The sequence below is a fragment of the Schistocerca americana genome, chromosome 5 (assembly GCF_021461395.2).
Source record: "Schistocerca americana isolate TAMUIC-IGC-003095 chromosome 5, iqSchAmer2.1, whole genome shotgun sequence".
NCBI classification, from domain to species: Eukaryota; Metazoa; Arthropoda; class Insecta; order Orthoptera; family Acrididae; genus Schistocerca; species Schistocerca americana.
In genome coordinates this window covers 282,881,602-282,899,204 of record NC_060123.1, presented here as the reverse complement: position 1 = coordinate 282,899,204, position 17,603 = coordinate 282,881,602, and the positions used below count along the sequence as shown (strand labels likewise).

Genomic DNA, 17,603 nt, shown 5'->3' with positions numbered 1-17,603 from the left:
GCTCATACCTTCTTTAACAGCCTCAATGAGGCACCATCCAAACACTTTCCGAAAATCTAGAAATGTGGAATCTGCCTGTTGCCCTTTATCCTTTAGCAGCGTACCATGTGAGAAAAGGGCAATCTGAATTTTGCACAAGCAACGCATTCTAGAACCATGATGATCTGTGGACATAAGCCTCTCAGTCTCAAGAAAACTTATTATATCTGAACTGAGAATATGTTCAAGATTCTGCAGCAAATTTATGTCAGGGATATTGGTCTGTAATTCTGCAGGTCCTTCCTTTTGCCCTTCTTATATCCAGAAGTCACCTACGCTTTTTTCCAGTCACTTGGGACTTTTGACTGGTCAAGAGATTCATGATAAATGCAAGCTAAGTAAGGGGCCAATCCGTGGACAACTCTTTGAAAAACCGAATTGGGATTCTTCCACCAAGCATTGATTTGGTGCAGGTCTTTCTGTATTTTGCCACAACTTTCCAGCATTGTGACTTCTCTGTATACAACAGCATCATCCATAAAAAGCCTCATGGAAAGTCTAATGTTTTCTACTAGATCAGTTAACAAGTAAGGGTCCTGCAACACTTCCATAGGGCACACTGAAGTTAACTTTTACATCTAACGAGAGCTCTCTGTTAAGAATGACATGCCGTGTTCTATTTGTCAGAAAGTCTTCAATCCAATCATACAGTTGGTCTGATATTCCATGCCCTCGCATTTTTTCACTGAGCAGAATTGTGGAACCATATTAAATGCCTTCTGGACATCAAGGAACACAGCATTTACTGGGTGCCAGTATCTACTGCTTTCTGGGTCTCTTACACGACCAAAGGGAGCTGTATTTCTCAAGATCATTGTTTTCAGAACCCTTGTTGATTCCTGCAGAGGAAATTTTCAGTTTCGAGAAATGCTATAATACAAGAGAATAAACTATGTTCCAAAAATCGTACAACAGATAAACATTAGAGACACTGGCGTATAGTTTTGTGCATCTATTTGACAAACAGGTACGATGTGCTTTTTCTTCAACACTAGAGAGGCTTCACTCCTCTAGAGAACTACTGTACACTGCTGATAGAAGATGGGCAAGTTCTTTTGAATACTCTGTTCAGAATCGAACAGGTACTCTTGAAGTCCAGTGGCCTTTCCTCTGTTGAACAATTTCAGTTGCCTTTCTGTCCCTTGTCCCTTATTTCGATACCTGTAACTTCATCATTTGTGTGATGATTTAAAGGAAGAACTTTGGTGTGCCCCTCCACTGTCAAACAGTTTTGGAAAAAGTATTTCTGCCTTTTTGTGTCATCCTTTGTTTCTCTACCCTTACAATCACATAGTGTCTAGACAGATGACTTCGATTCATTTATTGTTAACATAAGATCAAAACTTCTTAGGATTTCCTGGTAGGTCAGTAGATGTGTTTTACTATTGAATTCATTGACTACTTCACAGATAGTCCACCTTACATTAATTTTGGCTTCATTTAGCTTTTGTTTTGTTTTTGAGGCTTTGGCTATAGTTTTGAATTATGCAAAAACACCAGCAATTTAAATTGTATAGAGTCATAGTTGAAACTTCATTAATTAACTCTTGAAGATGCTAACAGATGACACTGTAAGGCAATATTTAAGAAAAGAAATTGTCCTAATAGAACACAGTGAATAGGATATAGTGAATACTAGGGATAATTTAATTTGAGGTATGTGCCACATTTGAAAGAGAGCAACTCTACTGACTCGAAAAACAAAATAGTTATGTGTGGCATATAACTGTGATGTTTTTTCAGACCTTATCACAGATAATTAACTGTTGATCATGATCATGCACTGAGGGAAAACAATACAGAAGTTCAGCACAGGTGATAACGAGCAGATGTACTGTGTACTTCTAAGTAATGCAAGCACTGGGATTTCCTTAAACCATTAAGTCAAACATCTATCATTAGAACCTTGACCCAAGTAAAAGCAAGCCCCCAGCATCACCTTCAATGTTTAGTATGAGTTGCTTGGTTCTTGTTGTGTCTGATGGTAGATAGAGAAAACAGAAACATATGATGTGTGATCAAAACGTAACAGGAATTTTTTAATTTTATGGGCTTTACACAACCAATTTTCAAAATTTTTTTTTTGTCTCATTACGTTTCCGATATATGTTTGCATTTTCAGACGTTTTGAATATTTATTGTGCTGTTGATAGCTGAGAAGGTTGTATGTGTCACCAAGTGCTCGGTAAATTTTTTCTTTTGATAAAGATGAATTGGAGAATATGGATTAAATTTTACTTGAAAAATGGAATAAAGTGTAGCACAGAATTTGAAATGTTGACTATGGCTTTCACCAAATCTAATATAAAACAAAAGCTTACAAGTGGTATAAATGCTTCAAAGAAAGACAAGAAGAAGAAGAAGGCAACGACTGCCCTGGATGCCCTAGCACATCAATTACTGATGAGAATGTGGAAAAAGAAAGAGAATGATCCTGGAAATCATCGAATCACCACTGGACACATTGCTGATGATGTTGACATATCATTTGGCTCATGGCAAGGAATTTTTTCAGATGTTTTGGCCATGAAACGTGTAGCAGCAAAGATTGTTCCGAAATTGTTGAATTTCAATCAAACACAACATTGGGTAGACATCTTTCAGGAACTGCTGAATGAAGTTGACAATGATCCAGAACTTCTAAGGAAAGTTATAACAGGTGACAAAACGTAACATTGAAACCGAGGTCCAATCATCCCAATAGAGACTGCTTGAAGAGCCAAGACTGAACAAAATTCAACATATTCGATCACATGTGAAGGTTCTTCTCACTGATTTCTTCAATTACACTTGGATAGTGCATCATGAGTTTCTGTCTTATGGCTGTACAGTCAATAAGGAACACTACCAGGAAGTTATGCACTGTTTGCATGAAGCAATCCAAAGAAAACGACCAGAACTGTGGATGTGGCAAAACCATTCACGAAAATTACATCCCAGCATAATTTAGCACAATTGATGAGATAAACATAATTACTGAAGGAGCTGAAGACCATAAAGAAAAACTGAGTTCCAAGTGCTTCCAAAAGTGGAAAAAGTGCTGGCACAAGTGTATTATATCTGAGGGGGACTGCTTTGAAGGGGACAAAGTTGATGTTGTTGAATAAATAAAGATTCTTTAAGAAAAACAAAAATACCTGTTACTTTCTGATCATGCCTCGTACAAAGAGGACATCACATGGCAGGGCCAGTTTCCAGCAGGCACCAAATAGTTACAACTAAGTGCAGGTAACAGGGACAAATATCCTGCTTCCACCTGCTCTCAGACCAAAACTATCATTGATATTTATGTGGCTATACCAGTTGCAGCTATGCTATCATTTTCAGCCGCCTGTGGTACGAGTCTCGGCCTGGTTGCATCCTTATACAAGGATAATGTGAACATGAAATGTTAAGTGTTAATACAAACCAATGTGCTTAAGTGATAAATGAATATTTTGTGATGTTTCAAGCAGACGTGGATGAGTTAAACATCCAAATTGAAACCACCGTAGAATAGGAATGGTTCATTTATAGACATGGGTTCCTATTCAAAATATTATGTACTTGTAGAAGTTTGTAATTGGAATTTCTGAATACTGTGTGTATCAAGTGACATACATGCAAAGCTCCTACAAGTAGATGTTGTGTGTGTCTTCTACAAGGAGACTCACATGTATGTCACTTGACATATAAGGATGCAGCCAGGCCAAGACATACCACGGGCCACTGAAAATCTTAATGACTACTACTGTATAGCCACAGAAATATTAATTTGAAATTTGACTCTGACTGTTAAAGTTACTTAGTTAGTTGCATATTCCATGGATGATTCACATGATGAGTTGTAATGATATGGAAAAAGTCATTTTACATACACATCACAATGAAATTTTAAACATGGCTATATGCTGAACATTTATAAAGGATGTTTCTTTAGCTATCAACAGATGTAAGACAGTAATTCCCAACACCACTTTTTAAACATAATAATAATAATAATAGAAATTCTTCTGCAGAATAGAAAGAGTTGCCAAGGGGATACGTTTTCAGTTTGTTTTCGAATTTCCCTTTGATATGCGTCAGACATTTTATATCCCTGGTAAGTTATCAACAATTTTTGTTCAGCATTGTGCATCCATTTTTTGCTAAAGGTAACCTTAATGTGGTGTAATGAATGTCATTTTTCCTTCTGGTATTGCAATTATGTACATCACTGTTCCTTTTGAACTGCAGTGGAGTATTTACAACAAACCTCACAAGAGGGTAAATATACTGTGAAGCAATAGTCAGAGCATCCAACTCTTTAAACGGATGGTTACAAGATGATTGTTGGTGTGAACCACATATTACTATTAAAGCAGTTTTTGAGAATGAAGACTTTCTTTTGTAAAGATGAGTTACCCCAGAAAGTTATTCCATTCAACATTATTGAATGAAAATATGCAAAACATGTCAACTTACTGATTCGTTTCTCCCCAAGATTTGCAATGATCCTAAGTACAAATGTGGTTGAACAAAGTTGTTTATGTGCTTTTTCCAGTTTAAATTTTCATCAGTATGAACACCTAAGAATTTTTAGTTTTCCACCCCATTTATTATTTCCTCACCATGTGTTACTTTATCATTGGTGTAGTGCCCCTGCAGAAATCAATATGTTGTGTCTTTTCTAAAATTGGGGTGAGACCATTTGCAAAAATCCAGTAAATGATACTTTTAAGAACAATGCTTACTATTTATTTTGTTTCTGTGTGTATACTTGGATTGAGTCATCTGTGAAAAGAGGTGATTCTGATTGTTGTATATTAGACGAAGGATCATTTACATACATGAGGAACAACAGTGAACCTAAGATTTGGTCTTGGGGAAGCCCATATGCGATTTCTCCCCAGTCAGAATAATGTCCTCAGACTACATTAGTTGAATTACCAAATACAACTTTCTGCATTCTTTTGGTTAGATATGACAGTATCCACTGGATGGCTATACCATCAGTTCTGTGGTGTCACCGCCAGACACCACACTTGCTAGGTGGTAGCTTTAAATCGGCCGCGGTCCCTTAGTACATGTCGGACCCGCGTGTCGCCACTGTGTGATCGCAGACCGAGTGCCACCACAAGGCAGGTCTCAAGATACGGACTAGCACTCGCCCCAGTCGTACGACGACTTTGCTAGCGACTACACTGACGAAGCCTTTCTCTCATTTGCTGAGAGACAGTTAGAATAGCCTTCAGCTAAGTCAATGGCTACGACCTAGCAAGGCGCCATTAGCCTTACATAGTTTGATAGTATCTTATGAAATGTCTCATCAAGAACGATGTATACAACAAGGAAAAATTAAAAGTTAAGTATTCCAGCAGCTACATACTTTTCTTTATAACATTAATAAGTATCCTGTTTCAGACCTCTATCTAGCCTACTTGAGATTACGCGTGCCTTTCGGCTACTTCAGTGTGGCGTAGCTGTCTTGTTACACCACAACAAATGACGACGAGGATTAACAGCGGATTTCGCGTTTGTATTGCTTTACTTTCTGGCAACGTACAAACCGCCTTCTTTCTCTTTGATTGATTTACTTGGGTCATGGCTTCGCCACAATCTCCTGATGTACTGTCCGAATTTTATCGCTTGCAGAATCAGCAGACGCAGGCGTTATTGGATGCCCTTGGACAGCTCGTCCAGGGTCAGCGTGCCATTCAAACCGATGTGGCAGCCGCTGCTTCACCGCTACCGCAGCCACAACATGCAGTTGCACCGCCGTTTCTCAAATTTGACCCAACCCACGAGACATGGACCGAGTGGTCACGCCAATTTGGATTTCATCTCGCCGCCTACAGAATTCAAGGTAACGAGCGGCAGCCTCATTTATTGGTGTGTGTAGGGGTGCAAATGTACCGTGTGATAGTGAAATTATTTCCCCGACGCGACGTAGCAACTCTATCCTACGAAGAAATTTTGTCGGCATTGGATGCCTATTTCAAAGAAACAGTTAATGTAGTTGCAAAAAGGTATGCTTTCTTTCGTACAAAACGTACGGCCGGTCAAACTAATAGGGAGTGGGTAGCAACATTGCAAGGCCTTACAAGGGATTGTGCTTTTGAGTGTGAATGTGGACTCCCTTATTCAGATACAATGGTACGTGATGCAATTGCACAGAACGTTTCTGATGTTCGTATACGGAAGCAAATTTTGAAACTCGTTAATCCCTCCCTTCAACAAGTGATAGACATTTTAGACAGACAAGACACGCTTGACTTTGCTCTGGAATCATTTGCAACTTCGCCAGCCGTGTGTAACATTAACCGGCCCGCCGGGCGCACTGCGCGGCCCGGTAAACTGCCCTCGCGCACGTCCGCGCAGCTGCTGCCACTCTCTAAACCAGGTGTGCCGTGCCAGCATACAGCTGCAGTGAAATCATGCCCGCGGTGTGCTACTAGACATTCGCGTGACAATTGCCCGTCACGCCAAGCTATTTGCATTTTCTGTAATAAGAAAGGACATGTTCAAAGTGTTTGCCAGAAAAAGCTCAGATCAGACAATCACAACCATTCCAGGCCCTTTGCTTCACGCCGGAATCGAACCAAGAATACTCAGGCTCGTGAACCTTCGCCCATGGACATTCATGTAGTTAATTCCACTCCGCCCAGTGGCACTCTTTCTAACAGTGACTGTGTTCGTCCCACAAATACTGTGCATCTACGTCGCCGGAAATCACGTCAATTAGCAAGTGTTGCTGTACCTGTATCAGTTCAAATTGCACAAGACAGTCGCTCTTGTCGTCAGCAGGACAATAAACATTTTGTAGATTTGGACTTTAATGGCAAGGTCATACCATTCCAGCTCGATACCGGAGCTGCAGTTTCATTGCTCAATCACGACACGTACAAACAACTGGGCAAACCTCCGTTGCGTGCCGCAACTGTTAAGCTCACTACATATTCAGGACAGCCGATCCCTGTGTTAGGACAGTGCACTCTTCTTGCAACATAAAAGGGACAAACAAAACTTGTGTCATTTTACGTTCTTTGTTCTTCTACTGCAGTGAACTTGTTTGGTTTAGATTTATTTCAGTTGTTTAACTTGTCTATAGTAAATCAGGTCCTATCAGTGAATCAGACTGTGCCTTCAGACAGTGTTTCTCGTCTATGTGAAGAATTTGCAGACATATTTGCACCGGGCCTTGGTTGCGCTAAGAACTATGAAGCACATTTGGAACTGAAAGTAAACGCGCAACCGAAATTTTTCAGAGCGCGCAATGTTCCCCACGCATTGCGTGATGAGGTCGCATGAACATTACACGATTTAGAATCACAAGGTGTGATTGAATGTGCGCAATGCCTCTATTTCAACTCTGCTTCATCGCTTACGCCGTACAGGTGTTCCGTTCGTCTGGACGACGGAATGCGAACGCGCCTTTTGCCAGTTGAAATCGGCGTTGCTTTCAAATACTTGCCTTATGCCATTCGATCCCCAGAAACCCCTTTTGTTGATGGTAGATGCATCGGATTTCGGGATCGGTGCTGTGCTTGCGCACAAAGATGGATCGCATGATCGCCCTATTGCCTTTGCGTCAAAATTGCTCTCGTCTGCGCAAAGAAATTATTCACAGATAGAGAAAGAAGCTTTGGCTCTCGTGTTTGGTGTTACTGAGTTCCATGATTTCTTGTATGGTCATCACTTTAGCATCATCACAGACCACAAACCTTTGACATCGCTTTTTCATCCGAACAAGCCTGTACCTCCGCGTACAGCGCAGAAATTCATTCGCTGGTCTATTTTCCTCTCGCAGTACCGCTACGATATCTTGTATCGGTCCACTGCTAAGCACGGAAACGCCGATGCGTTGTCCCGTTTGCCTGTTGCTGAGGATAGAGCACTCGATTCTTCCAAACTTGCTTGCATGTTCATTGATTCGGAAACCGATGAAGTGGTCAAATCGTTTCCGATTGATTTTCGTCATGTAGCTACAGCCACAGCTGCTGACCCTGTCCTTACTACCGTTTTGCATTTTGTTACTACGCAATGGCCTTTGTCAAAGTCTCGGATCGAGGATCCGTTGGTTCGCCGATTTTTTGCTCACCGGGAGAGACTTTTTGTACGACGTGGTGTTTTGTTGTTGCGTTCTGATAATCATCAGTCCCGAGTCGTGGTCCCACGTTCGTTACAGTCCTCTGTTTTACGGCTTCTTCACCAAGGACATTGGGGTTTAGTGCGAACGAAACAACTTGCTCGTCAGCACTGTACTTGGTTCGGAATCGATGCTGCGATTACGAATATGTGTTCTTCTTGCATGGCGTGTGCCAAACAACAATCCGCACCGCCGCGGAAAGTCTTTGCATGGCCAAAAGCCACTTCCCCTTGGCAACGCTTGCACATCGATTTTGCTGGTCCATTCTGGAATGCTCGATGGTTGGTTCTGGTAGATGCCTTCAGTAATTTTCCTTTTGTTGTCCGGATGTCTTCCACGACGTCCTCTGCCACCATCCAAGCGTTGTCTGCTATCTTTTGCATTGAATGTCTTCCGCAGGCTATTGTTTCCGACAATGGCCCACAATTCATGTCCGCAGAATTTAAGTCATTCTGCCAGGCCAATGGTATTCAACATCTGACATCCGCGCCATTTTCGCCTCAGTCAAACGGTGCCGCTGAACGATTGGTCCGGACTTTCAAGTCACAGATGTTGAAGGTGAAAGAGTCGCATTCTCGGGAGGACGCGTTTTTGCTCTTTTTGTCATCGTATCGCTCTCAGCCCCGAGATGGTCGCTCGCCGGCTGAATTGCTCCACGGTCGTCCCCATCGAACCTTGATGTCTTAGCTGCATCCGCCGCATCAGGTTCCAGTGCAGCGGCAGACTTCTGCTTTTGCTCCAGGCGACGTTGTATTCTATCGCAACTATCGAGGTTCACGGCGTTGGCTCGCAGGGCGCATTCTTCGCTGCCTCGTCCGCGCGATGTATTTGGTTTTGTGGGCCTCTGGTGAGGTGCGTCGGCATCTCAATCAGCTGCGCCTCTGTCGTCGCACAGGTTCTGCCGCTCCCCGTCTGCTTTCAGCGACGGTGCCGTCCGGTCAGCGCCCTGGGGACCCATCTGCTGGCTCGCCTCATCCCCAGGTGCTACCGACAATGCCTTCCATTTTGCCCCCTGGCGACGCGCCGCCGCCGCCGCCGCCACCGCCTGTTCTCCCGCCGCCGCCACCCGCATTCAACGCTTCGCTGCAGCCGCCAAGCGCCTCCCTGGGTCACGCGCCGCCGATCGCTTCCCGTGACCAGCTGTCCTCCGCCATGGAACTCTTGCCCGCTCCGGACCACATGGCGTCTTCGCGCGTCGGATACCCCGACGCAATGGAGGTCGACCCTTCGGCCCCTCCTGTCTCTTTACGGGCGCATACACCGCATGTTGACGTGCACCCTGGACTAGGTTTTAAGGCGTTTCCTAGCTCCCCTCGGACCGAATGGCCGGGTGCGGGTGGCACAGCCACGCCTGTTGTTAGGCTCCCCACCTCATCGCATACGTCAACATGGGGTCCTCCCCACGGCGGGCGGAAGCCTTATAACACGACCGTTCGCCGATTTGCGGGGGAGGAATGTGGTGTCACTGCCAGACACCACACTTGCTAGGTGGTAGCTTTCAATCGGCCGCGGTCCCTTAGTACATGTCGGACCCGCGTGTCACCACTGTGTGATCGCAGACCGAGCGCCACCACAAGGCAGGTCTCAAGATACGGACTAGCACTCGCCCCAGTTGTACGACGACTTTGCTAGTGACTACACTGACGAAGCCTTTCTCTCATTTGCCGAGAGACAGTTAGAATAGCCTTCAGCTAAGTCAATGGCTACGACCTAGCAAGGCGCCATTAGACTTACATAGTATGATAGTATCTTATGAAATGTCTCATCAAGAACGATGTATACAACAAGGAAAAATTAAAAGTTAAGTATTCCAGCAGCTACATACTTTTCTTTATAACATTAATAAGTATCCTGTTTCAGACCTCTATCTAGCCTACTTGAGATTACACGTGCCTTTCGGCTACTTCAGTGTGGCGTAGCTGTCTTGTTACGCCACAACAAGTTCCATAATACTCAATTTATCTAGGAGAGTATTATGATTCACACAGTCAAATGTTTTAGATAATGCACCAAAAATATCACTTAGTGCTATTTTATTATTTAATGGTTGTACAATTTGGTGAGTGAACATGTAAATAGCATTCTCAGTACAACAACTCTTCTGGACTCCAACCTGTGATTTTCTGAGGATGTTATTGTTGTTCAGGTGAGATACTATTCTAGATACATCACTTTCTCAAAAAATTTGTAAAATGGTATCAGTGATGAAACAGGTTAGTAGTTGTTCATATCACTCTTATTACCTTTCTTATGTTGGAATATGACAATGCCATACTTCAGTCTCTCCAGAAAAATGCCTTGAGTTAGTGATGCATTACATATTTCAGATAAGACATGACTTATAATATGGAAACAAATTTTTAGTGCTCCATTGACAACACCATCAAACCAGACGAGTTTTTATTTTTGAGAGAATGTATAATATTCTTTGTTTCAGAAGGAGAAGCTGGTGAAACATTCATTTGACTGAATTCTATGAGTGTTTCTTTTTCAACATACTGCTGTGATTGTTCTCTCGAACTATTTGTCCCAGTACTTTCTACTATACTTAAGAAATGATTATTAAATATATTTGCTACCTATGACTCATTATTTATGGCCCTTCCATTCATCTCATTAGTGATGTTATCCTGTTCTGTGGCTGATTGTGCTCTATCTCTTTTCAAATGGCTCTGAGCACTATGGGACTCAACTTCTGAGGTCATTAGTCCCCTAGAACTTAGAACTAGTTAAACCTAAGGACATCACAAACATCCATGCCCAAGGCAGGATTCGAACCTGCGACCGTAGCGGTCTTGCGGTTCCAGACTGCAGCGCCTTTAACCGCACGGCCTCTTCGGCCGGCTATCTCTTTTCACTACATTCCATACAACCTTAAGTCTGTTGTCATAATTACTGATTTCTGACATAATACATATGTTCCTTGATATTTAATAACATTTCTTAGTAATTTTGAACAGTTTTTGCAATAAGCAACGACTACAGAATCTCTACCTCTTTTTACCACAGATAAGTTTCCCTTTTCCTTTCACAAGATATTTTAATCCCTCTAGTGGCCCACAGTCTTTTATAAGAATGTTTAATGTTCTCTCTGATTAGTTTATGTGGAATGCTGTTTTCAAATAATGATATGAATTTATCATGGAAGAGACTAAATTTTATATTAGTGTGTCATTCATTGTAAATTTCATCCCTAGTCATCTATTGTAAACTGTTCTCAAAGAAATTTGTCCTGGAGTCACTAATTATTGTAACTTATTTCCACTGAGGAAGTGTGTAACCTGGTAGTAAAAGAAAAACTGCTTGTTGCTTGATTACCTTCTGTTGAACAAGAATTCTGGTCCACACATTTCTGGATATGTGGGATCTGTTTCCGCAGTGACTGTAATATTTAGATAGCCAATATTACTTGCTCGAATCCGATATTCATGTGTGAAAGTGCTACGTGCATTTATACAAGAACCAGTCACTGAACTATTGGATAATAACTCAACATCATTGGTATGAGAGACCTGCAGTTTTATCTGGAAACAAACAGATCTTATTTTAATGGTTAATGGGGAAGCAACACATTATTATTCATTTTATGCAGTACAGAACCAAATATTTTCATTAAGATTAATATTTTCATAAAAAATTGTGGTAAGATTGAATCAAATATAGAAATGTAAAGGAGCAAAGTAGTAATGTCATATGCTTCATTTGTTAATAATATTAAGAGTAAGAAATAGTAATAAAATTGAAGGACAGATGAAGAGAATTAATCAAAGTCAGAAAATTATGAAAATTTAACATTGCACATTAAACTCAAAAAATCGCAAAGAAGTTCCCAAATAGAAATCAATCATATATCCAACCCCTACAGAGACTATGGCATATAAAAGTGTTTCACCATTATGTTGCAATTACATATGTTATCCAGGGAAAGAAATAAACATAATTACAACAATAACATTAATAATAATAATAATTATTATTATTATTATTATTATTACTAAAAAATAAAAATTACAAGATTAAGAAAAGCAGAAATGGTACTGGTACTGCATGCTAAACCTTTTATGTAAATGGAACTAATAGTGCTGGATTTCTTAAGGGTATTTTGTAAAAGACACCACTGTAAGTGAAGTCATCTCCAGAATTATACTACAAGTTCAGCCATTGCAACCTGTAACACTGCTAGGCAATTCTTACAGGTCTCCACCTGATGACCACACAACTGCCACAGACTGCTATAAGCAGCTGTATCAGCATTATGCCACCCTGTTTTGGCTCCAGTAGATTGGTAAGACCATCATTCAGCAACCAGCAGTTTTACTGAAATCAAAGATGACACTTCACCAATGGAATAAGGTGATTATGTGATACCTGAAAAGTATACACAAAAAGCCCGGGTCAGGGCATGCACGATGTGCTATCCAAAATTTTCAGTACTGTTGCTGCCATCTGTTGAAAACATTACCTTTGGACTAACGGTCGCCATCACCCTCGAAGTAGTTCCCATCCACATGTACACACCGGTCCCAGCACTTCTGCCACTGGTCAAACATTTTCTGGAAGTCTTGTTCTTTGAGGGTGTTTATCATTGCCAGTGATGCTTCTTGAATCCTTTCTAGAGTGTTGAACCAACGGCCTTTCAAGTTGAGTTTCAGTTTTGGGAATAGCGCCAAGTTGCAAGGTGCCAAATCTGGGTGGGGTACACCCGCTGCATTGTTTTTTTTTCCAAAAAGGTACTGGTGACCAAGGATGTGTGACAGGGTGCATTGTTGTAATGCAGCAGCCAGTTCCCTCGACACCAAAGTTTGGGCCATTGTCGCCGCATGTTTTCATGGAGCCATCGCAAAACATCACTGTTTGGTAGGGTGGGATGAATTCTTTGTGCACAATTCCCTTGGTATGAAAGAAAATAATGATCATGCTCTTCGCTTTGGTCTTCACCTGTCTCACTTTTTTGGGTCTTGGAGAGCCACTCAAACACAAGCGTACAGCTCATGCTCTGTCCCCCAAACACTTGTTGAATCATTGCAATGGTCTCTGTAGCACATTTCCCAAGATTTGCACAGAATTTTATTCAAATGCACTGTTCTGTTTGTGGATCCATCATAAAATTACCACACACCAAACACAGAGTATTACAGAAATCACTGTGGACACGCAACACATCCTCCCAGCTGAATGCCACTCCACACACTGACTCATCAGATATGCAGCTCTTGGCACCTAGTGGTGCAAAGATCTACTACTCCTACTTTCCAGATGGCAGCACCAGTCCTCAAGATTTTGGATTCCACCTCATATGAATACCACATGCCCAGCAAGAAAAGGCCATTGAATTGGGAACCACTGAAAAGTTGGCTACTACCAACGAGCCTGAGAAACCACCATTGTTCAGTTACCATCTGCTGGGGCTGTCATCAACATCAGTCAACATCATTCAACAAGAAAGATTCCCATACAGTCGTGCATCTAGCACTGTTGGGGCCTGAGGGTCGAACTAGGAGCTTACTAGCCACTGCCCGCTTAGCAACTGCTGTCGGCTGATGCTACCAGCTTGACACTGGGGACCCTGTTTGTCCTCTGGATTATACCACCTTTACTGGCAGCCACTCCTGGGCAGGCCATCACTAACATCCACCCATTGTGTGCCATGAGATATGTCTGCATTGTCAGCATTGATTTAGTGTCAGTTGCTGGAGGGCTACTTGTCCAGCAAGAAAGCTTCACTCCAAGACATGCTGTGGTCAGAATCATAACTGCACACCACTGCCCATGACATGGGTTCAGTGTCCATCCTATCTGCTGGACATCGGCCATAAGTAATGCTGTACTCTGTACAAGATTAATAAAGGAATCTTTTTTGCCACATGAAAATTGCCTCATTTGCTTCTGCTCCCCACTAGTAAACACACACACACACACACACACACACACACACACACACACACACACACAGACACACACATTGCATAATACAGCTGACTCCATTGCAAAACATGACATTAGATAGAAGGACTCCTGGCTTTTGAAACCACAGTTTTCCTCTACAGGAAGGAGAGAGATGTTGAGGTCTTGATTGATGGAGGTTGGACAGGGCACAGGCCATGGAGAGAGGGTAGGTGTGGGGAACGGGGTGTCAGATCGCTAAGAATCCAGGCTAAGAGAGGATCACTTTGTAATAAGAAACTAGGAGGTCAAAGAGAGACTGCTTTAGTCAAAGATGGTAGATGTTTGAGAAAAAAATGAAATCTTCTTTAAACTTTTGACAAAATTAGCTGCAAATTGTTTATTTCTTGTTGATTAAATAAATTTATGACAAGTTTATTTCAGGATATGTGCCATTATCAATTGTTCATCAGATGACTGACATACATAAAGTATTGGAATTTAAGTTGTTAACACAGGTCACTTATTGCCTTTATTTAGAAATTTTGTGCTGCTTTTTGACAGCTGTAAAATGACAGATTGTTCCCATGATGTTTCATGTTTTTCATACAATCTGAAAGCAAATAACAGATCATTCTAATGATGCTTTATGTTTTTCATAAACATACAGCATTATTGGAACAATCTGTCATTTTGCAACTGTCAGAAAATAACAAAACATTTCTATAGAAAGGAAATGTGAGACCTATGTTAACAACATAGTACATAAAAAATTTATGGATCCCACTTTACCTAGACAAAGTAAACATGTGAATATGTTAACAACATAGAACATGAAAGAACTTATGTTCCAAAATTATTTGTGGACATCACTCCGTCTAGATGACCAGCTGATAATGGCACATATTCCAAAACAAGCTTGTCACAAACTTACGTAAGCAGCAAAAAATAAACAGTTTCCTACTAATTTTGTCAAAAGTATAAAGAAGATGTCATATTATGATGTTGTACAAGCTACAGACCCAGAAGATAAGTTATAAAATGAAAAGTAAAGATGGATTATTAAACAAAATCAATAACATTCATAACAAGCTATAAATATAGTCTCAAACGATGGGAATTCCAGGATGGATTGTAACAATATTATGTAAGGAATAGTTGCTACTTACCATATAGTGGAGACACCGAGTCACTGATAGGCACAAAAAAAAAAAAAAAAAGACTGTCACAAAATAAGCTAGACACACACACACACACACACACACACACACACACACACACACACAAGCACAGTCTCTGGCAGCTGAAGCCAGACTACTAGTCTGGCTGCAGCTGCCAGCGACTATGGTCATTTGTGTGTGTGTGTCTATCTGCGACTCAGCATCTCTGTCGTATAGTGAGTAGCAACTACCCTTTTCATAATATTGTCATACATATATTGTGCAAGATTTAGAATGTAGGCAAAATAAAAGAGCCAAGAGTATACTTACTGGAATGCTATATGAAAGGAAGTTGAAAAGAACGGCTTTGAGAACTACTATCTCACCACGTTTAGCAGAGTAAGGTACGATATAATCAAGAAAAAATGGCTGGAAGGTAGTAATATTTGTTGTTGGAGCAACTCCAATTCCTTTGTCAGGAGAAAGACAAACAACATTGCTGGTCCACTCAGTGATGGTATGAGGAAGTTGCCGCTTAACAGACCGAACACCATCATTCCTGCAATACGAGAATATACAAATGTAATTAAGTATTAGTTCTACATATACAAAACCAAATAACATGTATTTTCATTCAAGTACATTACTACAAAAACAACTGTTAAAAATTATTTAGATAAGAAATCATCCTAGTGGTTTTGTTTGTTGCTCATGTTCCAATTCACCCATCATGTATCTTGTTCATTCCATTCAGTTTTCTACAATTTTATCAAACTTCCTGTTTTTGTCTCTCTTTTGTATCAGAGCTTATGTCAGAACTTCTCACGTTACCTGCTTCCAAATTTGCTTTATATAACACATACAATACGTACTGTACATAACCACATAAGCAAAGTTCTGTTTTATATTTTCCATCTAACCTCAACCCTTGCAAAAGATGGCAGGAATAGGGAAACAGTCCATGCAGTGATTGGTACTTGGTAAGCATGGTGGCTGTGTGGCCACTTTATGTAACAGGCGAAATGTGGCATATTAACAGTGATCTCTAATATCAGAGATCACTGTGTGTAAGTTATCCAGCCAAAGACATTACAAGATGATGTCATCACCCAAAGTAGTATGAAACTTTGCAAAGTCATGTCTAGGCAGAAATGAACTATACACAAACATTATCCTTGAATAAAAACAATGAACATTATGGAAAAAAATAGTCGCCTGGTTCTCCAAAATAGCTGCATTTTTGGCACTTCTCATTAAAAATAGCCACAATAGTCACCTTTGCTAAAAAATAGTTGCAAATAGTGGCATTTTAGTAGCCTGTGGCAGCCCTGTGACATCTTTAATCTGGACTAAAACGTCAAAGTAATTTCTCCTAGCCCCATATAAGTTCCTAACCCTGCATAGAAAATTTTTGCTTGTGAATTTTTTTTGGCTATGACAATACTTGAACAATTTGAAATGAAAATCATGAGGCACATGCAATAGACAGTCATGTGTGCAGAGAGTTGCTTTCATTGAGAAAAATTGCACAATAGTTCATACTGATCTTTGGCCGGACATGGCTGCTTGTCCTGTTCCAGAGGTTGCCCCTCAGTCTGCAAGATCCGGGCGGTCGCAGAGGATGGGCTTACTGGTAGATGGGAGCTCCAACGTTAGGCGCGTAATGGGGCCCCTTAGTGATATGGCAGCAAGAGAGGGGAAGAAAACCAATGTGCACTCTGTGTGTATACCGGGGGGAGTCATTCCAGATGTGGAATGGGTCCTTCCGGATGCCATGAAGGGTACAGGGTGCACCCATCTGCAGGTGGTCACTCATGTCGGCACCAATGATGTGTGTCGCTATGGATCGGAGGAAATCCTCTCTGGCTTCTGGCGGCTATCTGATTTGGTGAAGACTGCCAGTCTCGCTAGTGGGATGAAAGCAGAGCTCACCGTCTGCAGCATCATTGATAGGACTGACTGCGGACCATTGGTACAGAGCCGAGTGGAGGGTCTGAATCAGAGGCTGAGACGGTTCTGCGACCGTGTGGGCTGCAGATTCCTCGACTTGCGCTATAGGGTGGTGGGGTTTCAGGTTCCGCTGGATAGGTCAGGAGTCCACTACACGCAGCAAGCAGCTACACGGGTAGCAGGGGTTGTGTGGCATGGACTGGGCGGTTTTTTAGGTTAGATGGCCTCGGGCAAGTACAGAAAGGGCAACAGCTTCAAAGGGTGCAGGGCAAAGTCAGGACATGCAGGGACCAAGCAGCAATCAGTATTGTAATTGTAAACTGTCAAAGCTGCATTGGTAAAGTACTGGAACTTCAAGTGCTGATAGAAAGCACTGAAGCTGAAATCGTTATCGGTACAGGAAGCTGGCTGAAGCCAGAGATAAATTCTGCTGAAATTTTTACAAAGGCACAGACGGTGTTTAG

At 41.6% G+C, this 17,603-nt stretch overlaps 1 protein-coding gene across 2 annotated transcripts in view; it reads right to left on the bottom strand.

The window, feature by feature from the left end:
• Nucleotides 1-17,603, bottom strand: part of LOC124615596 (murinoglobulin-1-like) — a 283,543-nt gene that overhangs the window by 134,620 nt on the left and 131,320 nt on the right. For both annotated transcript variants that reach the window (XM_047143583.1, XM_047143584.1), the window contains 2 exons: nt 15,520-15,748; nt 11,465-11,670 (listed from right to left, as the gene is read on the bottom strand). In XM_047143583.1, coding sequence (XP_046999539.1) covers nt 11,465-11,670; nt 15,520-15,748 — 435 coding nt within the window. The remainder of the gene's footprint in view (nt 1-11,464; nt 11,671-15,519; nt 15,749-17,603) is intronic.